Genomic DNA, 23433 nt, shown 5'->3' with positions numbered 1-23433 from the left:
TCGTATGGTTTCTGTGTAGGCTCTACACCCGCCCTAACTTGGCACCCAATTGAGACTTTCCAGTGGATCCCGAGGGGCATTCCAGTCTGCTATCTTGGATGCCAAATGGGCATCGATATCTCTCTAGAGTAGCAGCTTGCCCCTCTTCTTTTGAGAATTCTGAAGAAGCTATTGTACTGGAGCTCTACGAGGCTCTCTTTAGCTGGTTGAGTGGTGGTGGTGAACTAGGTCCTTCTTGCCACCATGTGGTACATTACTTCTTCTTGTTGGGCCTTCTTTCATGGATGCATTGGTCAGGTACAACGGTTGATCCAAAACTTCTTGTGGGCCGGCAGTGATGGGAGGCGTGCCCAGGCCAAGGTGGACTGGAGAGTGATCATTCAGCCACGATGGAGAGGGGGCCTAGGCATCACCCCGCCATTCAGAGCCGTGCCTTGCGCTGGGCAAGCTAATTGTTATAGGACTCCTTCCCGGTGGTGAGCCTTGGAAGGACTTCCTCTTGGCCCAAATTTCAGCCCGTACCCCGAGCTTGGAGGCCCCTGGCCACAGAGCACTAGATGGATCTTCATTGAGATGCGGGCCCACAGATTTAGCTCAGCTTTTGAGGACAGATTTGAAGCCAGCCTACTCCATGCTTGGGATCACCTCAGGCCGGCCCTTAGGCAGTTAGCTCTTGTAGCCTCAGAGGAGCGTCTTCAACGGCCCTTGATGTAGAGCCCCCTGATCCGTTTATCCAGTGGCCATATGTTGGGGGCCCGACCTCATGTATCATGGGGAGCTTTGAGCATAGGACCCGCCAGGTCCCTTGGAGATTGGCTTGGACACATGCAGTTTGCCCTCGGTGGCTCAGGAGAGAGGCTTGCCAGGGTTCAAGGGTAGAGATAGACTCAGCCTCGACATCCACTGTGCTATTCCCCCAAGAGTGGCTGACACCTATTCCAGACCCGACCCCCCCATAGTGGCTTGGCGTGTTTTCTCGGCATGATATTCTCTTTGTAGTCCATGGCGCAGATGAGGGTTGTGGTTTGCTCACTTTTTCTATCCCATTGCAGATTAGAGAGCTCCCTTTGGAGGTGGTCAGTGGCTACACCTTACAGAGGGTGAGGGTGATTAGATTTCAGGCACACATGAGTGGCACATAGACCCCCCACCGGCCAAGGTGGCCACGGAGAGACTCTAGCGGTTATGGATTTGGGAGAGTTAGCCCCTCATGCATCTCTAGTGGGACCCGAGGGAGTTGACTTGGTGTGATCCTACTGATTGGGAGGAGACTTTGGATACCCCCTTTTTCGCATATATAGCGTGGCTAGGCCGCTCAGATGCCGGAGGTTGATGGTAGCTTGGTTGCAGCAGTACATTGGTAGTCACAAGGCCTCTCACAACGTTTCCTCTCAGATTTTTGGAAGAGGCTTTGGGACAGTTTTCGGCCTCGAAAGATCACCCTCTTTCTTTGGTTGACGACACACAGGAGCTTGGCGGTTGGCGTGTGGTTGGTCGTTGGTGGTCGACCAACAACTTGTCTGAGGTGTGGCCACCCTTAGGAGTCTCAGCGCCACTATCTTTGGGATTGCCCGAAGGCTCAACTGGTTTGGCAGTGGATTCTCTGCATCTTCACGATGGACATGACCTCGACCCATATCATTACGTGGGGCATTGTCGCTTGGGCCACAAAGGTTGAGGTTGTCGAGGCTTATGAGGAGGAAGGTGGACGGCTAGCCCTTCAGGTCTCACCTTCGCATTTCAGCAGTACCAGTCCTAGTCTCATCTACTTGACCACTGGAGACCGGGCTCATGCCAGAGATGGGAGATTTGCAGTAGCATTGCAGCCTAGAACATATGGAGAGCTAGATGCAGTGAAGCCATCGAGGGTACCCACACTCTGCCTATGGAGTTCTTCAGGAGCATTTGGCTTGACATTATCCATACCCTCCACGATCAAGTGCGGGAGTTACAGGGTGACAGTGCCCGCATGCGGAAGCGGCGGGAAGCTTTCTTGAGGCTCTGGCAACCTGGCCCTTTTCTCAACGATGGAGGTGGTGATCCCACTTGGCATTACAGACCATCGTTGTGGTTGTTTCCCCCCCCTTCCCCTGTATGAGATAGCCTTCTCCTTATAGAGCGGCCAGCTAGAGGAGAAGTGCATCTTTCTCCACCTTTGATTATTTGATCCCCGCTCCGTACATGGAGGGGAGTTTGTATCTAGCCCTTCGTGGTTGTACTTAGCCCTTCATGGCCATTTTTTATTAACTAAGAGAAGGATGTTTTTCTTGGGAAAAAAAAATGTAAGGAGGCCTGAAGTATCGTTCACACCTTGCAGTGCTAAAGGTATGTCATGTTTGGTAAACACTCCTAGCCAGTTGATATTGTGTGCTTATTCTTTCTATCTTTAGTGGTGCATTTGCCCTATCAAGTACTTATTTGTTGTACTAATTCTTTCTATTTGCTACTTCCCTTAGTGCTAGGCTTCATTATGACTGAGTCTGCCTTGCATCTCTGGAGGTTTGACAGAAACTCAGTACGAAGGGCTTTGTGTGAATATATGCTCTTATGTGTGTGTGTGTGTGTGTGTGTGTGGAGTGCGTGTGTGAGAGCATATCTTGATATAGAGTTCTACACTCCCTATTGGGCACTGATGACGTTAGTGGGGATGTCGTAGTATCTAGTCCATACTATGCATAATGGAGTTGATAGTCATATAGTCTTGTGGGTTGACGACCATGAGTATATAACATGCACGTTCTTAAAAGGTGAGTTTGGGCATGTTCCTGGATTCATCTAGGTATATAATTTAGCCGTATTAGCGGACATGCAGATTTCACATTGTGAAGTTTTCATCCGAGTTGCGGCTAGTTGATATTGTGCTTATTCTTTCTATCTTTAGCGGTGCATTTGTCCTATCAACTACTTATTTGCTGTACTAATTCTTTCTATTTGCTACTTCCCTCAGTGCTAGGTTTCACTATGGCTTCATTATGACCAAGTTTGCCTTGCATCTCCGGAGGTTTGACAGAAATTCAGTACGAAGGACGTCGTGTGAATATATGCTCTTATGTGTGTGTGTGTGTGTGTGTGGGGTTCCCTATCTAACAGGGACAGATTACAGGATTGGCAGTTACACCCGGTGGGCTCAAATTCTCGTCCTATTATTCTTTCTGACCTAACGATTAGGACGACATACTCTTTCCTCCAGCCATCACCATGGATTCATTCACATGCTAATTCTCTTTGGCATATGACAAAATCACTTGCTTGGTGGCGAAAGAATCTTCGCAATTTATGGAGGAGTAAATTGCCTCTCAAGCAAAAGCTTTTCCTATGGCGTTGTCTTATAGGTTCCTTATCTGTGGGGGTCACTCTTGCTAAACGAAGGATTGCATCTGCTTCTTGTCTTCGATGCATGGCCCCTTCTGAAACGGTGCCTCATTTGTTTTGGACGTGCTCCAGCACTAAGGCCTTCATCCGCAAAATTTCCATGTTACTTCGCCTTCATTTCCCTAACTCTTTTTTTGGGAAACACTTTTGGCTTTTTGGCAGACTCCCTACAACCACCGTCCATTACTCTTTACTTCTGTATTGGGTCAGATATTGATTGGGCTTTCTGGACCATATGGCAGGATCACAACATGAGATATTTTGGGAAACCGTTTTTGCAATCTTATCAGTATTTTAGAAGCTCCTTACGGCAATCTGTTTATGATGCTTGCCACCAAGGAGATCTTCATCAGTCATGCCTGGAAATAGTTTCTCTTTGCTTCTGATTTCCCATTGAGGCTCTCCATTTTGGAGACTCTCATGTAAATTTCATTGATAATATACTGGTCATGGATTTACCAAAAAAAAAAAAAGTGTGTGTGTGTGTGGAGTGCGTGTGTGAGAGTATATCTTGATATAGAGTTCTACACCCACTATTGGGCACTGATGACGGGGAATCTAGAGCTCACAAGCTCTTGCACACACACTTGAATAAACTCATGAACCAAACAATGGAGTGAGGAGGGAGAGAGAGAGTAGACACAATGTGTGGCACCCAGACAAACTAGATTACTCTCACCAAGATGTGGTGAGGTCTCTCACACCATACAATAAGAGACAGCACACTTATATACAAACATGAGGCTCTTGCATGTGAGCCATGTGTCACAATGCTAGGACACTCCACTCTACCTTAGGCTAAATAAAATCAAATCCACCACGCTCCTAATACTTGGACTTCCTATGTTTTAACACCCCCCCTAAAATACAAGTATTCCTTATTCTTGAAAGCTAGGTCCCCCTCTCAACCTATTCATGATATCTCAAACTCACACAATGTGGAAATTATGTGGGATATGTGAACCATTGCTCTTTTACAGAGCTCAAATGAAAGTACAAAGATACACCAATGTCGATGTCGATTTCAATGTCGCAAATGTCACCATTGAGGGGGGCCTATTTATATACCCCCACATCAGCAGTCGGCCTGCTGTAGGCAGCCGACTGGACACAAGAGTCCTCACGACTGGATAAACACAGTCGGCCAGCATCAAGATGGGTCGGCCAGCAGTAGAAGAGTCCCACGACTCATGAGGTGTAGTCGGCCATCTCACAGATGCAGTCGGCCAGGCTCAGGGTCGTCCTGCCACTACAGGGCTGCCTCCCAAGCCACAGAAAAAATGGGAAAAATAGGGAAAAAAATGCAGAGAGTGGGGAAAAATGATAAAACACCTCATAAGGGCGGGCACACCCACAACAAAGGCCCTGGTGTATAAAACTAGACAGGAGATGACTTCTAACACCCCCTCTCAGCTCCTGGCTGTGAAACCAACCACTGGGAGCTAGGGTGCCGCCTGAGCAAATCCTGAGAGAGCGACTTCGTGAAGAGGTCCACCGTACTGTCCTCCGTCGAACAGAGCTCTAGCAGGATGTCATCAGCAACGATCTGTGCACGAACAAAGTGCCTCTGGATGACCATGGGTTCCTCCAGTGGAAGCCCAAACCTGCAATGCAACCTCTGCATCCTCACCACCTCACAAGCAGCATCACAAGCAGCCCGGTACTCTGCCTCTGTCCGCGACAAGGCAAAAGATGACTGCTTCTTACTGCTCCGAAAAATTGCTCCTGGGCCTGAAGTAGATCTCCTCGTGTCCGGATCTCCTCCCCAAACCGAGTCACTCCAACCGTGGAGTCGGACTCCATCCAACAATCCCCCTCCTGTGTACAAGAGTCCATGATCCTTCGCATGTCGCAGAAACCACAGGAAACACAATCCTGCCTCCCAAAGGGACATCTGCAACCATGAGCTCAACTGCCTCATCAAGAAGCTCCCATCCAATCTGGTGTCCATCAACCAGATCAATGAACCATACAGCTTCTGAGTCAAAAAGGCATCACAGTGCTCACAAGGATCAACACGTGTTACGGTGCACAAACAAGTCCTGGAAACCTGATGAAGACCACGCAAGGCCTTCTGAAACCTGTCAACCACCCCCTCTGAATCCGGAACCACAAAGCCTGGAGAACCACCTCCTTCTGCAAGTAATCACCTGCCACCTGCCTGGCTTTCCGAAAGGTCCCCGTGGAAAAAACATCCTCATCTACTGGAGGTTCTTTGTCCCGAATACTCCGAGACATCAGAGCATAAGTGACCTGTTCAGTTTCTTCTGACTGACGAACACAAGAACTACCAACATCAGTACTGGAAAGTTCCTGCCAACTGCTGCCATCTAGTGGCAAGCTATCCACCATCTGGTCCCGGAAAGCCCGCACCTGCAGCGTATCCACACTTAAGTGGCCGTTACCAGACTGCCACTCATCACAAACTTGAGGACCTGGGAGAGAGAGTGCTGAAAGCTTGTAAACTCCATTCTTCACTCCACCTTCCCAAACCACTTGGCCTGTTGCTTTGTCCCGGAGAGCAACAAAATGCTCATCAAACTCCACCCGTATGCCAGTCTTGCAAACCTGATGCACTGACAACAGATGAAAACCATGTGCCGGAACATACAACACCTGGGAGGAATGCTTCCCCCCTCTGCCATCGGGAACTATCTCCATCCCGCCCTCACTGTGAACTGGGATAGTGGACGTATCCCCAGTAAGAATATGACCAGAAAGCCTGCAGAGATCCTGTAAACCGGAACAGGAAGGAGTCATGTGCCTAGAAGCACCACTATCGAGAATCCACTCCCGAGTATCCGTTGCGGAGAATCCTCCAATCTCCTCCCTGCCTAAAGAAAATGAAACATCGGTGTCCATCACCTCTAGGTGCACAAAAGCCGGAGTCTTCATGATTGCTACTGAGGAATCTTCACCCTTCTCGGTCTTCCGCTTGGGACACTGCCTCCAATAGTAGCCTTTCTCGCCACAATCATTACAGGTCCTCTTTGCCTTCAGTTTCTCGCGGTTAGCGTCGGAAGACTTCTCTGATGAAGCCTTCCCTTTGCCCGAGTTATGGCCTTTCGACCGTTGGCCAGTTAAGGCCTCCAAACCTCCACCCTGAGAAGGGTTCATGAATCGTTCCTCCTGGTCCAGGACCATGGGCACAAGCTCCTCCCACGTGATGGTGCTGAACCTGCCACTGGTAATCAAAGACGAGTAAAATGCTGAGTACGAAGAGGGCAAGTGTGACGGCAACGTTATGCCTATGTCCTTTGACGATATCTCCTTCCCAGCCTGAAGAACTTCCTGCTGAAGAGCCTGCAGCTTGTTAATATGCTCTCGCATCGTCGACAACTTTGCAGGGCTCATAACCCGCATCTGTACTTCCAAGGAAATCCTCTTCATGGACGATACCCTGTTGTAAAGTGAGGCCAAATGCTGCCATATACCTCTGGCCAGTGTCATATGCTTTACATGATTGATTACCTGCGGTGTGCAGTTGAGAAAGATAAACGAATGGACTCTAGCGTTGACACGATCCCACATCTGTGTCTGAGCCTCCTGGTCCTTTCGGATTGACGGTAACTCCCCTTCCTCTACTTCCGGCCGTGGAACACCAACAACGACGAAATCGGCGAGGTCGTAAGACTCCAGAACAGATTCCATCATCACCTTCCATATGCCGTAGTTGCTCCCGTCCAACTGACGGTCCACTGGGAACGTGGGGAGTGTCGGGATCTTCACATGCCTCTCGGCCATCTCAAACAGATCTGCCATTGTGGGGATGTACTCTGAATAGGGTGGGTGGGTGGGAACAAAGAAGAACTAAAACCTGCAAGTGGCTGTCCAGCAAATCAGCCCGCCTTCCTCTTGCTTCTCCTCTTCCCGAACAGTCCAAAACAGTCCACCAATCAGCCACACAACAGTCCCCCTCTTGCTCACACAAATCCCAAGAACTATCCAGAGCCTAGGGCTCTGATACCATGTCAGAATACGCAGCGGAGATGATGACCAGATTTGGGACACGAGCAAAAAAGCATGCAGAATAAAAACAGCACAAGAGAGAGAGAGATGTAGGCGTGTAACTCTGCTCTGATATACACAAGAAGATCCCGGTATGATACACAAGTGGCAAGGGAGCTGGGGGCCTATTTATATGCCCCCACATCAGCAGTCGGCCTGCTGTAGGCAGCCAACTGGACACAAAACTCCTCACGACCGGATAAACACAGTCGGCCAACATCAAGATGGGTCGGCCAGCAGTAGAAGAGTCCCACGACTCATGAGGTGCAGTTGGCCATCTCACAGATGCAGTCGGCCAGGCTCAGGGTCCTCCTACCACTACAGGGCTGCCTCCCAAACCACAGAAAAAATGGGAAAAATAGGGGAAAAAAATGCGGAGAGTGGGGAAAAATGATAAAACACCTCATAAGGGCGGGCACACCCACAACAAAGGCCCTGGTGTATAAAACTAGACAGGAGATGACTTCTAACAATAAGTCCATATAGCCATAAAAGTGAAGAATGCAAAAGAAAAAACAGCCATTTGGGGTGTGCAAGATGGTGTAGAGTAGTGAAATTCAACTTCCCAAGCTGGATATGGCTATGGTGGGCTTAGAAATGAAGAGAAATGGTGAAAAATCAGAGTTTTCAGCCTCCAAAAATTTGCTTGAAGCTCAAACTCGCCCAAGAGATGGCTCTCTCATGTTCAAATAAGCCAAAAAATGCTACAATGCCATGTGTAGAGCTGAATTGACAAGTGTGAGGGCACTTGTCTCACTTTTATTCTCTTATCTCCCACGTGTCCCAAATCCAAAGGCCAAAAATTCCACAATCTTCAGCTCTAAAAATATCCCAGATGATAGCTTGTTTCACAATGGTGCAAAGGGCAATGCTCGATCTTTGTCGAATTCTGGAGGTAATGATGCGAAGAGAAATTCCATCGGAGATTGCCAAAAATAGCAACTTCTCCTAAGATTTAGGAGATGATCTCTTTGTGTTCCACTACATGATACATACATGTAAGCACCATGTAGAAACTTGTTTCATTGCTTGATCTCTCCCAAATCCTCAAGAGTTTGCCATACATACGTTCCACTTGACACTTGAGCTCCAAAGTCCATTTCTGAGTCCAAGAAACCGTCTCGAGTGCCTAGACTATGCTACAAACACTTGGTCCTCTATATTGGATAATCCCCCATTCCCAAAGCTTGTACATTCTTTATCTTTTGGGCATCCAAAGTCTATCCACACACATGAATTCTAGAGATGCCCAAAATTGTGAACCCCAAGGCTTTTCCTTCTTGCGCCTACTCACTATTTCTCCTCTCCGTTTTCTTGCAGTCTTAATGAGCTTGAGGATGCTGAGGGCTGCTTATTCCTCTCCTCTCTCTATAGGCTATAATGACGTTGCTATGCCGCCTCCTCCATCAATGTCGTTGCCTCTTCATGCGGCTCTCCATCTATACACATTGTCTCCCAGCTTGGAAGCACCGTTGCTCTGTGCAGATGTTCTCCCCGAAGGCGAATATGAGATCATCTAGCTCCTTATTAGACCAGCAATTAGATTGTTTATGTCTCTTTGAACCTCTTGTTGGCTTGAGAACACCTTGCTCCACCTGACCTCCCATCTTTGAGGTTGTCCCCTTTGCCACCTCGCATTGCTCGCTCTACTTCTGCTATGTACTGCCATCAGCCGAGGCCCATTGTTGGGAATGAGTTGTGGCCTCTTCTCTTTGCTACTAGTAGCCACCCTTGGCAATTGGAAGACCGCCACTGTTGAAGAAGAGAATAGGGCACTCTCGAGCTTGATCGCCTTGTTTCTGCTATTGTACTTTTGAATTTAACAAGATCAACGCTAATTGCCGAGTGAAAGCTGTGATTGTTGCCTATGAGGATGCACATGATGCCGAGGCTCTCTGATGGTGAGGTTGAATGAACACTCTCTAGGCCACCTTGGCCCGCGCGGGCCTCTGATCACTACCAACCCAGAAGAAGTTGTGGATCAACCGCTGAACGTGACCAATGCATACTTGGGAAAAGGCCCAACAAGAAGTAATGTACCACATGGTGGTGAGAAGAACCTTATTCACCACCACAACTTGGCCAGCTAAGGAAAGCTTGGATGAACTCCAATATAAAAACTTCCTTCGAATGCTCATAAGAAGAGGGGCTAGCTGCTACTCCGGGGAAACGTCAATGCCAATGTGGCATCCAAGATAACGAACACGAGTGCGGCTCGGGATCCACTAAAAAGCCTCAACTGGCCTCCAAGTCGGGGCAGGCGATAAGCCAACCCAAAAGCGACACGATTTGTGCCAGTTGATCGGTGCACCAGATGCATGGCAAAAGATCTTGCACAGCCCCGGTAAAGTGGTCTCCTCGGGCGGAGACGAAACTGCTCATGGCCTCGGCTACAAACGTGAAAAAGAAAGGCACGAGAGGGAAGCCCGGTTGGACCAATTGAGTAAGGGGGAAGCTGTTTGCTGCCCCCCCCCTGGATGAGCACCTGACTGTGAGAGGCAGAGTAAAGTCCAGGAACACCTCGGACCCACTCCATTGGAAATCCCATAGCACATAGCCTGCTCCAGAAAGCCCTAGTCCACCTTGTCATAGGCGTTCTCAAAATCAAGAAAGAGAATTCAACAAAACCTTCATGTGTGCCATTTATCAAGTCGGGGAGGAAAGACTGAAGGCACTGGCTGATGGACTTGACTAGAATTTTGTAGGTGCCATCCTCACCTTCTCTATTGAATCACATGGCAAACTCGACTGAGCAGAGCCCCCTGATTTTAATGGATGCACCTTGGAGAGGGCGAGGGTGGTTGGTTTCCATGAGCATAGCTAATAATAGACCCTCCATTGACCAAGGTGGCCAGAGAGGGATTCTGGCGGTTAAGTTTGGCATTGGATTCTCCACATTTTCACTATGGACCCGGCCACCCTTGGCATTGGATTCTCCACATTTTCACTATGGACCCGGCCTCCCTTGGCAGAGTTACTTGGGGCACAGTTGCATGGGCCACTGAGGACGAGCCCGCCATGTTATATGAGGAGGATGGTGTGGGCCTTGCCTTGCAGGTCTCTCTTTTCCGTATCTCTTCAGTTCTAGTTCGCGCTCCCTCTTCTAATCATTGGACTCCCGGTTCCTGCCAGAGATGGGAGATTTGCAGAAATATTGTTGTGGGGCATATTTGGAGAGCTTGCTGGCGAGGCCATCGAGGGTACCCTCACCCTGCTAGTGGAATCCATCCGGAGCATCAGGTTTGAAATCATTCATTCCCTCTGTGGACATTGGGGGAAACCTCAGGGTGGCTCTGATCGCATGTGGAAGCACCGCGAGGCCTTCCTGCGGTGAGGCCATCAAGGGTACCCTCATCCTGCTAGTGGAGTCCATCCGGAGCATCGGGTTTGATATCATTCATTCCCTCTGTGGACATTGGGGGAAACCTCAAGGTGGCTTTGATCGCATGTGGAAGCGCTGCAAGGCCTCCTGTGGATTTGGCGTCATGATGCTTTTCTCACTGTTAGTGGTGGTAAGCCCACTTGGCATTATAGACCACTTGTGTGTCCCCACCCACCACCCCTAGCCCATTGTATGAGGTAGCCTTCTCTCCCTAGAGCGGCCAGCTAGGGGAGAAGAGCACCCTTCCCCCCTTTTTTCAGTTTCCTTGATTATATCTCCCCTCAATGGAGCGTAGAATCCTAGGTACTCAATGCGATAAGAAAAGGAAGTGCATTTACTCTTTTGGGCAAAGAGCCTATGCTTTCTTAGAATTTCCAAGACCTTGTGAACATGTTTTTCGTGATCAGCAACATTCTTGGAGTAGACCAAGATATCATAAAAAAATACTAGGACAAAATCGTCTAGATGTTCTCTAAAGATTTCTTGCATCAATCGATTGAAGGTTGCAGGAGCATTTGTAAGACCAAAGAGCATTACAGTGAATTCGTAATGTCCACACCTTGTATTAAAGGCCATCTTTGGGATGTTGTGCTCCTTGATCCTCATTTGATAGTACTCAAACTTTAGATCAATCTTTGTGAACATCTATGCAGAGTTCATCTATCTTGGGGATAAGATATTTATTCTTGATTGTTAGTTGATTCAATCCCCTGTAATCAATGCACAACCTCAAAGTTCCATCGTTCTTCCTCTGAAAGAGTACTGGTGGTGCACCCCACGGAGATATGCTAGGCTGGACAAACTTCTGCTCTAAGAGTTACCTCAATTGCTCCTTGAGTTCAATTGCGTTAGGAACAACCATTTTGTAGCTAGCTTTGGCACGCCTTCTCTCCTACTTCTCCATCCCGCCACCCCCTTTTGAAGCTAACCATGCCTACCTCTCTTTCACTCTTAGGTGCACACCACCCCTCCCTCCACCACCACCCCCCATCTCACATTTAGTGGACCAAGAGGGTGGAAATCCTTCACAAAGGGCTTTATGGAACATGTAGGCTAGTAGGGGCGACAAGGTATCGTTGGCATGTGAGATGCTCGCCCATTACATAGTCTACGAATGGCCTTGAGGACCTTGCCCTTTGTGAAGAAGGTAGAGGTGGTGGGGCGGAGATCTGGTGGTGGGGGTAGATAGAGGTGGCTGATGGGGGATATGATAGAGGGAGCGTGCATAGGAGTGCCATGTGTCTGGGAAAAAGTGATAGGTGATAGGTGATAGGTGTGGGGGGGTGATGTTCTCGGAGATTCCTCCAAGCCTCTTTGTAGTTCAGCCCCGAGAAAACTCGGTATAACTCATCCTCTTTTCAAATGTAGAACTCCCGTTTCTTGCATTTTGTGAGCCGTTGAGAAATCCATTGCGCTTGGTGCTTCGTGATTTATCCAATCCGTACCTCATACTTAAGACGAGAGCGTGTGGCATCGTCATCGTACCAACAATTCTAGGGCATGGACCACAAGGTGGCTTGGCGGTAGACCGCCACATGCAGATAAAAGAAATGGTAGCAGATGTGTGGAGTATGGTGGTGAGTTGTGATGTGAGGGTGGGTAGGGGGACAGTAGGTTCCACATCGTAGAGTTGGCGGTAGATGTGGTTGGAGTAAAGAGGGTCAAGCTCGTGATCAAAATGGACGTGGGTGTAATGTGAGATGGGGGGTGGTAGTGGAGGGACGGGTGGTGTGCAGGTAAGAGTGAAAGAGAGGTAGGCATGGTCAGCTTCAAAGGGGGGTTGCGGGATGGACAAGTAGGGGAGAAGGCGTGCCAAAGTCGGAGATCCCATCAGGTAGGCCACAGTGCTCGTACCTCTTGATTGAGGGAATGAGGTGAGGGTGTCGGAGGAGGGCCATTGGGACATCCTGTTATAGATAACAAGACCATGTGCAGCTCCCAGCTCTAAGAAATGTCTCCATACACCATGACCTCCTCACGGTCCTAGGATGATCTCTACAGCCCTGTGTTAGTGATGTCCAGCTCCCGTAGTCTGATAGGGTCATCCGGATCAAGTAGTGGGACCTGCTGTCTCCCCTGGCATTGAAGTCCCCGAGCAGCAGGACTTCCCCTAGCTGTGAGAACTCCATAATATCCCCATATAATGGTAAGTACGGTGATTGGCCATGCTGTGCGGCATAAGGGGAGTGGCTTGGTGCCTGACTCCCACTCACACCCGACTATGTATGGTGACCCCCTCCCAGGGCTCTGATAAGTCTCTGTATAGAAAATGACATCCCTACTTGTGAAAATCTTGCTCAAGCCTCCTAGACTCGACCACAGGGTGCCATTGCAGTTCCATACTGCTATATTTGGGAAGGCGCTTAGTGATAATGACCCTACCATCTCTGTAGATAGCCCATTTGCGCACTCTACAGGCCTCATGTGACATGAACTATCACCATCGCCTCATGCCGGTGTGCCACGTGTGCTGGGGTGAGATCATCCCCCATGTACACCTGTGTGCCCTTGAGGGCAGCCCGTTAGGAAGGGTGGGTGGGGAAACAAATGCAGAGGTCTGCACGCAGCATCGACAGACCAGACCAGCACGGCATGGACAGAGTAGAGCATCTATGCGCAGCTGGAATAGAGCACCTATGCGCAACGCATGAGAAGAGGCTAGGGGCGCAGGCTCGCACCATGCTGGGCATGTACGCGCGAGAGAGAAAGAAAGAAAGATATATTAAGCATCAACTAAAGACCCAATGGGCCTATGAGACCAAAGTGATACAATAATGTCCATGGCATATCTCATCATGGAATGGAAAATAAAACAGAAAGAAAACATAAACATAGCTATCTCACTTGGGTGATACAAAACTGTCCATGGAAACTCATCATGAAAGTAAAACTAAGAGAAAATATCCGTAAAAAAAAAACAAAAACAAAGGGCCTCAAAGAGAGAGAGAGAAATGAAATGTTATATTAGCCAGTGGTCCAAATCCCTCTCTGAAAATGCAACGGTAGCGCCCTCGAATCTCATAATATGCTGTGCAGCGACAGATGTAGTGCTCCTCCGTCTTTGGCTCTATCCAACAAATCTAACAAATCCTGTCCCCTGGAGGTATGCCTCTAAATCTGCCTGTCTCTATCTCTAACTGATGTGAAGAGGTGCGGATCAGCCCAATGGTGCACCTCAATCTATGAGACAGATGGGTATCCATGTAGCTTGGTCTAAGTATAAAGCCATCCTCAGTGGTGCGGAGAAGATGGTCTCTATAGAAAGCCATCTTCGTCCCCAACTCCTGTGAGGGCTCTAGCCATGTCCTCCTAGTGTCCAACTGAATGAGGTCCTGTCTGATGACTCTACTAATCTCAGAATGTGTCAAGGTGAGAGAGGGTGCCTCCAGAGAGTACTGGAAGGGTGGTGTCACCAGCCCGGACATTTCCTAGTCTGAAAGGGGTCTGGTGGACTCCAGGATGTTTAAATATTTGGAAAGTACAAGCTTTGGGAATGGGGGATTATCCTAGAATACAAAGGACCACACTCCTAAAATTTAGGAGAGTTGCTATTTTTGGCCCGACTCCGATGGAAATTCTGTTCGCATCATTACATCTCGAATTGAGGAGATACCAAGAGTTGGCAAAGTGCCTATGACAGAATGTCTACCAATTGGGATATTTTTAGAGATAAAGCTTATGGAAGGACCCATCTCTTAGATTGGGACATGTGGCAAGGAGGTGGACCAAAGTGAGACAAGTGGCCTGACATTTGTTAGAAAGTGGATCAAAGTGAGACAAGTGGCCTCACACTTGTCACTTCAGCTATTGTGTGGCTCTCCACTTGTCATTGTAGCCTTCTCTTGCCATTTTAGCTCATGGGAGGCCCAAATCTATAAATTGGAGCCCTCTCTCTTCATTAAGGGAGGCTCTCTTGCTGCACACTAGCCTCTACCACCGTTAGAGGCTGCCCTAATGATGGCTACTCTCTTTCTCTCTCACTTCAAGGCTGCCCATGAAGAATACCGACTGTTGGGGACTGTTTTGGAGGCTTCCATCGCGAAGAAATACAGAAGCTTTTGTACTTGCTGTACCACCCATTGTACCAACTGTACCAGCTTCTGTACTTGCTGTATCTGCTGTACCAGCCATCGTACCTGCTATACCAGCCACTATACTGGCTGTACCAACCATTGTACCTGTTGTACCGGCTGAATGGAGAGTTGTACTTGCTGTACCCTTTCTATTGCATGAAGACCCGTGGTTTTTGGGGAAGAATCGGTACCCACATGGAGGTATATGGATTATATTGTTGGCTCGCCATTTCTACAGCCTATGTTCTGGCTTGGTTGCCTCGTGTTGGGCTGTGTTATGGCATTTGTATATGGATAATCCGGCATCTCCCGTGGGGAGAGTAAGGCCCTCAACGCTTGTACATGATATTATTCTCCTTGGGTAATAAAATACTCCACGGGGGGGGGGGGTCGGCCCATTCCGGCCTCTATGCGGTGTCACATGTGCAAGCTCCATTTTCAGCATTTGTGGATGTTTTGTCCAGCTTTTATGTTTGTTTAAGTGGTTTAATATGCATTGATGGTATCAACAAGTGTGTCAAAGGCCCTAGTCCCCTGGACACCCGCCGTGAGTTCTAGGTGGAAGTCTGTCTAAACTGAACCCGTGGAGCTCAAACCAGGATGCTATTTGTGCATACCAACATGAAGTGTCTCCCTCCATGGCTAGCTGATGAGAGGACTCTAAAGCAAGTCGTGCATACCAGTGTCGGGGAAGCTCCCAGGTGCTATGAATGAAGGACACTGATTTGGCAAGAGCCTTGACTACGATCGGTGGTGCTCCCATCTCGGCTCTGATAATCTCATGGGATACCGAGGCCTTAGCCCAGGACACAAGTGGTCTCTCCATCGATCTCCATCCATCGTATGTGCGTCCTGATCGACTGTGACAATCTAGGCTAGGCCCCCAGATCTGTACTCCATATAGCATAGCCGATGTGACCAGCGTGTCAAAAAGCCACAGCTTAGTGCGTGGCTCCTGAAACTGTACTTGTGAGCATATCCTCTCTAGACCTCCTAGTGCTGCATATCCTCTAGTCAATCTGGCCTATGCTGCCCCCCTCATGGAAAATGTGGGCCCAGTGAACACCACTCCAAGATATGTGTATGAGTCAACATACTCCACTGTCTCCTGCCCATATGTGAAAATAGGCGCTGATCTCCAGAGCCACTGAGCTGTAGTGTTAAACACCATAACCTTGGTCTTACCAAGGTTAACTGAGAGCCCACTGTCTTGTGCATAAGCATGTAAAGTATCAAAGTGCCTCTGCAAGTGCCAGCCAACTGGGCTCCTCTGTCCCCTCGTGTCCCAATATAATCAGAGATCTCATCAGTGTATAGTCCAAATAGAGTCGGAGAGAGCGGGCAGCCCTGTTTCACCCCTATAGTGGAGTGTACTGGCTGGGAGAGACCCTCTGAAGTCTGCACGTGCCCAACTATTGTCTCATAAAGTGCCATAATACCCCAAATGAGCTCACATGGAACCCCCAAGTCTTGGAGCCTGCGCATCAGTCTAGCTCTAGGCACTGTGTCAAAGGCCTTGCGGAAATCCACAAAGCCACAGTAGATCCTCCTCCCATGTGCTGTGCCCTCCTCAATGATAGCCCTGAGGGTAAAGATATGATCCAAAGTAGAGAATCTCCTCCTGAAACTGGCCTGTTTCTGAGATCCGACCCCTTGTCTCTCTGCCCATCTGCTCAACTCTTGCTCAAGAATAGAGGCATATAGTTTGGCCAGCGAGTGACCAATCATAATGGTGCGGTAGTTAGTCGGCAGGCTCGGATCTCCAGACTTGAGTACCGGCACAATCGTGGAAGTACTCCAAGTCCCAGGAAACCCCTCACACATGGCTCTATTAAACATGAGAGCTAGCAAGTCTCTAGCATGTATGAAATGCTCGGCTACAATGCCCTCGTGATCCTGTGCCCTCCCTGTATGCAATCTGTTGATGGCCCTCCTCACCATCTCTGCTGTGAAGAAGGTAGAAGTGGGTGGACAAGGCTCTGGAGGGTTCGGTAGTGGTGGCTGCTCTGGTACTGTGTAGAGGGAGGTTGCATACTCGCCCCATGTATCTGGAGAGGTAATGGCCGGAGGCGGGGGTTGCTCTCTAAGCAATCTCCAGGCCTCCCCAGAATCCTGACTCAAAAACAGCTGATACATGTCTCTCTGCAGCCGAGCTAAGAATGCTCTCTTCTTCCGCCGAATGAGGCATCGGAAGATGATGCGTGACTGTCTATATGTAGTAACACCTGTGGCCACCTCTCTCTGCAGCTGGGCTCTGAGCTCCCTACAGTCATCATCATACCAACTATTCTGGGGCATGCTCCCAGGATGGGTCGTACTGTGGGCTGCGTGTGTGGGAAGGCCATCGCTGCAGCTGTATGTAAAGCCTCTGTCAGGATCTGTGTGAGCTCTGCTAATGGCCTCTGTGGATCCTCTGCACTCAACAAGCTGTAGATCTCTGCGGTGTATACTCCATCAGTCTCTCTACAGAAGGTATATGTCGGGTGATAGGAGGACTGCCCAACCTGGCGGGTACTGTAGTGGAAATCCACCGTAAAGGAGAGAAGTGCACGATCCACCGTAACTCCGATGGCCTGGGGCCAATCGCAAAATCTTGGATACTCGGGATGAAGGTTGGCGAGGCTAAAACATAATCCTCTGTGCTGGCCCCATGTCTGTGTGGAAAGCAAGTAAAGAGAGAGAGAGAGAGAGAGAGAGAGAGAGAGAGAGAGAGAGAGAGAGAGATTGTTGCCATTTCTCAGTAATGGCTGAAAATTCTTCCTTGTATGTGTTTGGAAAGCATGAAGCAGGCCATTTTCTGATCGCGTATTTTCTTGGAGTGCTTCCAAAGAGTTACACGCTATCAAGCTTAGATGCTTACTGCAAAGAAGGTTCTCTGAATGTACAGGCTGGCACAACATTTGTTGATGTAGATTTTCAAGAAGAGGTATAGTACTGTCAGCATTTTGTTTTGTTTTGAAACGTTGTATATGACATCCATGCATTTATTTGACCTGGAAGGTGAGATTGAAGATGAGACTTGCTGCAGGTAAAATCTGGGAAGCTTTCATCAGTGGTAAGTTGCTCCTCCCTTGCAAACAAGTGTAGTTTTTTATTTCTATTATGGTGAGATCAATTAATCTTTTGCACAATGGACGTGTAAGTCCACCTTCAAATTTTTGTATAGTTGAGAGTATTTCATACACAAACATGGCGTCGTGTGTGAGGCTACATCATGATTTTCTTCAAACCTCTCTTTTTGGGTAAGAAGAACATTCTCTACAAGTAATTAAATCACAAAGTGAACACTATATTGCTCATTAGTTCTAAAGAAAGAAAAGGAAGGACTTATCCATGTAAAACATTTGAGAGTGACTTGTTAATGGGACAGAGTGAAGTGGCTGAAAATATATTGTTACCTATGAGAAAACAAAACATGCCTCCATTTGGTCAGAAATGCTATGTTTTGCTCTGCTCTCTGTACTCTTTACTGTAAAAGCGAGACCAAGACTCACTGACTGAATCGTGTGAAATAAATCATGCACATCAAGATTTATAAAAGGCAGCCAGTGCTGGCTACCTTCTGCAGTCTTACAGAGAAGTTGAATGAGATTTTCTTGCTCTTGGAGATTATCGGGATCTTGACAACTAGCTCAGACCTTTTGCACATCCTTGAAGAAAAGAAGCCATCCACTTCTGTCACGGACTCTTTTACATGGAAATGCTATGCCCGCAACCTCCACAACATCCCAAATCGGCCCCTATCCTATACAAAATACATCACATGCCCAGCATCCGCCACTCTCTTTAACAAAGCCTTATTAAAGCTACACAATGGTAGAGCCAAGGACCATGAAGACCTAGTAAAAGGACTCGGGAATGCACACACGGGGAGGAGAACTCTGACTCCCTGGATCTCTGATGCATAGTCTTGGACTGAGTGTCAAGATCACGTCTTTTCGCTCTCCTATATTTGATTAACCAAAGGTTTAACCATCTATCTAACCCTAGGGCAATCATTCAACTCCACTCCTAGTCCATTGTGTGTCTATTCCATTGTCCTCACATGTCCCTGAAGACAAACACACAACCTCCTCAGCAAGAGGTTTACTTCCATTCACTAGGAAGTATAAATCTCACAAGTTCCGTGTCCATGGTGTGCAGCTCATAGGACATTATGGATTTCCCTCCGATTTCTAGAATCAAGGGATCAAGTGCGTCTGTGGAATTTCATCCACCTATGGAGTGCTAGATGCCTCCGTGGAACCACGCCCACCTTGGATCATCATTGACCTTTGTGGGTACCTCGCATAAAAGCATCACAAAGTCAGTAAATCACTGCCGCCCCAAAACCTAGGGCACAATCAAATGGTTTTTGATTCAAAGTCTTTGACCGTGAAGTACTCAAACTTCTAATCATGTAATGAATCCAGTGTGCTGCCTCAAGAATCATCTTGAGCAGAACTCCCAAAGGTTCACACACAACTCTGGTGAATGCTATGCTTACGACACCTAAGAAGATTCATTATCTTGTTGTCCCACACAGGTTGACACCACATCCTACACGGTTATCAGCGGTTAGCTATCCATAAAGGCATAGAGCATCCCAGTCTAAAGCCTTTGAAGCTTCGGGAGACCCTACGTGCAATAGGTCCCGGTGTCCCATACCACCACGACATCACCATGACATACCCCATGTAAAACCTCCGTTAGGTGCACAAGTCATAGGTGGAACGGCTAATTTCACCATAAGACTCGCTCTTGATGCAACTAAACCTCCCTTGGATGCCATGGTCAAACCTCCGGATCAACCTAGCACAAGGTCAATCCAATCCATATAAAGTCAGAGATGAAAGATACCACCATGTCCATAACCTCAGTTTCCCATCTAGGCCCATAATCTAGCCACCGGTAAGCTATCTAGGTATAAGGTCCCTCGCGACCTTGGCTTCTGGAACTAGCTCAATATCTAGCAAGCCATCCATAGATTGTCCACAATCCTCAGTCTTTTGGGTCTGGGCCGCCATACGATCGGCTACAATCCTCAGCCTTCTAGGTCATAAGTGGATACAATGGTCTTGGTATCATCTCTCCACCCCTTTGAGAAGTTTTGGGTCTCTAGTATTCCCTTGCATCACCCCTCTCGTTGAAAATCATGGCATATGAACGAACCATCTCAAGCCACGAAATGCGAGCAGCAATACAAAAGTGGGTACAACTCTTGGACAAATGATGCTCCTAGAGGAAGAGAATGTCAATAGGTCCGCCAATTACGGCTCTGTATCCCATGCCTCTGTAAACACTCTGGTCCTCCCAAACCCAGAATGTTCCGTGAGACAATCCGTATAGCTAGGAATGGTGGGAGGCGGAACTGTCAGAACGGACCTCCACTCAAATCGCCCTCCTCCACTCGAAGAGTCTTGGGCATGGGTTTGGATGGAGAATAATCACAATCTGTCCTTGCATGAAGCCTCACCGGGACTACGTTGCGTTTCTCATCATAACCAACCTGTGCACTAAAAATCTCTTTGGTAAAAAATTCAACCCTCCATGTGGAGACACTCTAATTGGGCCCTAGAATATGCATACTCTGGGCTCCATCTGTCACAATGAATGTATCTGGAGGATCGGTCCCGCCTCAAACCGGTGGCCTGCCACTCTCCTACACCAAGGCTTGATGCTCTAAATCCTGGGAGCAGTGATCCCCCCTCCCCCGTGATGAAGAGTTGTGCTGGGAGCAGGGGTGAGGATCACTGGTGGTGCTCTCCTAGACTGATGGTGAGCACAAGCTCTAGCCAGCAGGTGTCCCATCTGATGGCAAATAAAGCACTATCTGGGGAAGCCAGATTACTCAACTCTCTATAAAGTAGGAGCTCCACGAAGGCACTGAAGTGATATGACATGAGGAACTGTCTTCAGAGAGGCTATGCAGATGCAAAGAGAATGAATCCTTGTTGTCCCACCTAGAACGGAAGCGGCTGTGGGGGGGATTCCATCACTCTCCCGTTAACTCGACAACGTTTTAGTGTATAGTACGGTATTGTACCGTACTTTATGGATCCGTACGTGGCAGGTTGTTTCTCTCTCTCTCTCTCTCTCTCTCTCTCTCTCTCTCTCTCTCCCAAAAACCGATTGACGTTTGGCCCAAGATCCTCCTGTAGTTACCAATTTTTCACCACCCGTAGGCGCCCGCCTGTAGCCACTTATTTATCCACCCGTAGGCGATGCCGCCGAGGAAGCACCAAGGGGGGTTTAGAACCCAAGACCTCTTGGTCGTAGCCAAACACCTTCACCACTTGAGCTATCACCTCATTGGCAAGTGCATGGCAGTTTTTAAAAACATTTTGGGCCAAAAAAAACCCTAGGCCAGCCATCGTCGCTGATTTTAGCCAACCTATGCAAAGTACGAACATAGCCATTCCTCTCATTGATATAGACATTGCAGCGAGAGTGATGATGATGTGGTGCCAGCCGCTGCGGTCACCGCCATTGTAGAGCCAGAGCTGAGAGTATGATAGCGAAGGAAACATGTTGATAGATGGAGCTCTCATTTTGGTAATTGTGTTGTTGTTGAATGTTAAAAAATGAATTGTTTTTTCATCATTTTTCTGTATATATATGTACACTATATAGTATATTTTTTAATGTTTTTACGGACCTTACGTATTTAACGTACCTCAAAATGTCAACCCATACTTGAATGCGTACCTTACCGTACCTTTCCACCTCGGCGGGGTAGAAAGAAGTTGAAGGAGGCGGAAGCAATGGCCAGGCGGCAGCGGGGGAAGGAAGGCAAAAGAGGGGCGCGGGGGGGGGGGGGGTGTTGTGTGGGCTAGCTACTAGCCGAGGTGAGGGGATGAGGAAGGCGGACGAACATTGGCAAGGGGGGTTCCAACCCAAAAAGCGCGCACAGCTAGTCGCTTCACGTGGTTAAGAGGAATTTAGACTAGACATGTTGCGATGTTGCTTGCAAGAAACTCTCTCTCTCTACCTTTTTCATGCTTTATCTAGATTCTAAAGTCTTCTTATCCTTATCACCAATCAAAACAAATCCCCCATCCACAAAGTAGTAGTCTTATAGAGCATCGATTGCTCAAATGTTCTACCCCAATTGACTCTTTGGGAGTCGCTAATCCAAAAACCAATAGACTTATGCCAATTGATGAGAGCCCTTGTAGCTAGGAAAAACTCTTCCAATGCAATCCAAAAGGAACATAAGCATATGTGTGAGGCCTCGATGAACATAGTAGGATCATCAGCATCTGAAAGCTCGTCCTCACTGTACAAGAGAAGACTCAAACCTGAAACTCAACTGTATGAGATATAACAGGGGGGCTAAGGGGCATCCGTGTCGTACAGAATGAGAGATCTAGAAGCGATCACCTCTACTACCATATGTGAGCACACTACTTGAGCCTCTCGATACAAGTATGAAACACCTCTGATCTAGTCTTGAGAGAATCCCATACATCTAAGGGTCCCTTCAAAAAAATCCAATCAACTCTACTGGTTGCTTTCCTTAGCCTATTCAACCACCTCCCAAAAAGAGAAGATATTATCAAAGATGCTTCTTCCTTGAAGGAACCCATTCTATGTATCATGAATTACATTGTACCATTTTTGCTGCAACCTCATGCTTACTACCTTGGCAAGTATTTTGTAGGCAGTCCCAAGTAATGTGATAGGCCTCCATTGACCAATATTCGTCTTATCACCACATTTTGGAATAAGGTGAATAAAACCCTCAGTAAGAGAAGAAGTCCTACTCCCTATGTTCGGCATCTTCTGAAGGGCCATAGTGATATGCTCCCCAAAGTCATTCCAAAATGTCATGAAAAAGGTGGGTGAGTGGCCATCATCCCCTAGACACTTACCCTAAGGTAATGTATGGAGTGCCTACCTGAACTCCTCAGTGGAGAAGGGGGCATCAACAAGTGAAGTACGCGTGTCCTCTTCCGTGACCATTTGATGCAAAGTAGGCCAAATCTTCCATCATGCTCTATCCCTCTGGGGGTTATGGGGCTTAGCGGCAGTAAGAAGCCGACAGAAGCTAGCGGTCGCTGCTAAGGTGCTTCGAAGGGTGAGCTCGCGCTTCTGATTCCTGCCCTTGCCTCTGTCCCTTCTTTTCCCGCCTGCCCCTTCCGCCTCTGCCCCAGCTGCTTCCGCCTTTCCCCAAGCCGCCTGCTCTCTGCCCTGCCTCTGTCCATTCTGCTCCCGCCTACCCCTTCCACCTCTGCCATAGCTTCTCCTGCCTTACCCTTGCTGCTCCCGCCTGCCCCATTGCTGCCCCCGCCTGCCCCATTGCTGCCCCTTTGCTGCCCCCGCCTGCCCTTCTGCTCGTGCCTCTGCCCCAGCTGCTCCTGCCTTGCCACCCCCCATCTGCTCCCACCTCTGCCCCCCTTCATTTGCACCCGCCTCTGCCCCCCTTCATCTGCTCCCGCCTCTGTTGCTTCCGCATTCTGCTTCCTCCTTGCTGCACCCGCCTTGTCCTCCCCCGTTCCCCTTTTTCTTTCAGCAGCATTTTTATTCGAATTCCAATCGGCTGCCCACACCTTCTCGATTGGCTTTATGGCTTCTTCTGCTACAGCCAATCTTTCGTCACCCCCACTGGCTGGGAGA

The 23433-nt window shown here is 48.4% G+C and overlaps 1 protein-coding gene across 1 annotated transcript in view; it reads left to right on the top strand.

Annotated features, from left to right (window-relative positions):
* LOC147612826 (uncharacterized) overlaps positions 1 to 23433 on the top strand; it is a 158342-nt gene that overhangs the window by 96365 nt on the left and 38544 nt on the right. Inside the window, exons 4-5 of the mRNA XM_086783468.1 lie at positions 17615 to 17761; positions 17864 to 17890. Coding sequence (XP_086639594.1) covers positions 17615 to 17761; positions 17864 to 17890 — 174 coding nt within the window. The remainder of the gene's footprint in view (positions 1 to 17614; positions 17762 to 17863; positions 17891 to 23433) is intronic.

This window comes from Cibotium barometz, chromosome 45 (assembly GCF_041138505.1).
Source record: "Cibotium barometz isolate CiBa-2024 chromosome 45, ASM4113850v1, whole genome shotgun sequence".
In the NCBI taxonomy this organism is placed as follows: Eukaryota; Viridiplantae; Streptophyta; class Polypodiopsida; order Cyatheales; family Cibotiaceae; genus Cibotium; species Cibotium barometz.
Note: the sequence above shows the minus strand (reverse complement) of the source record. Positions and strands in the feature narration are given on the sequence as shown.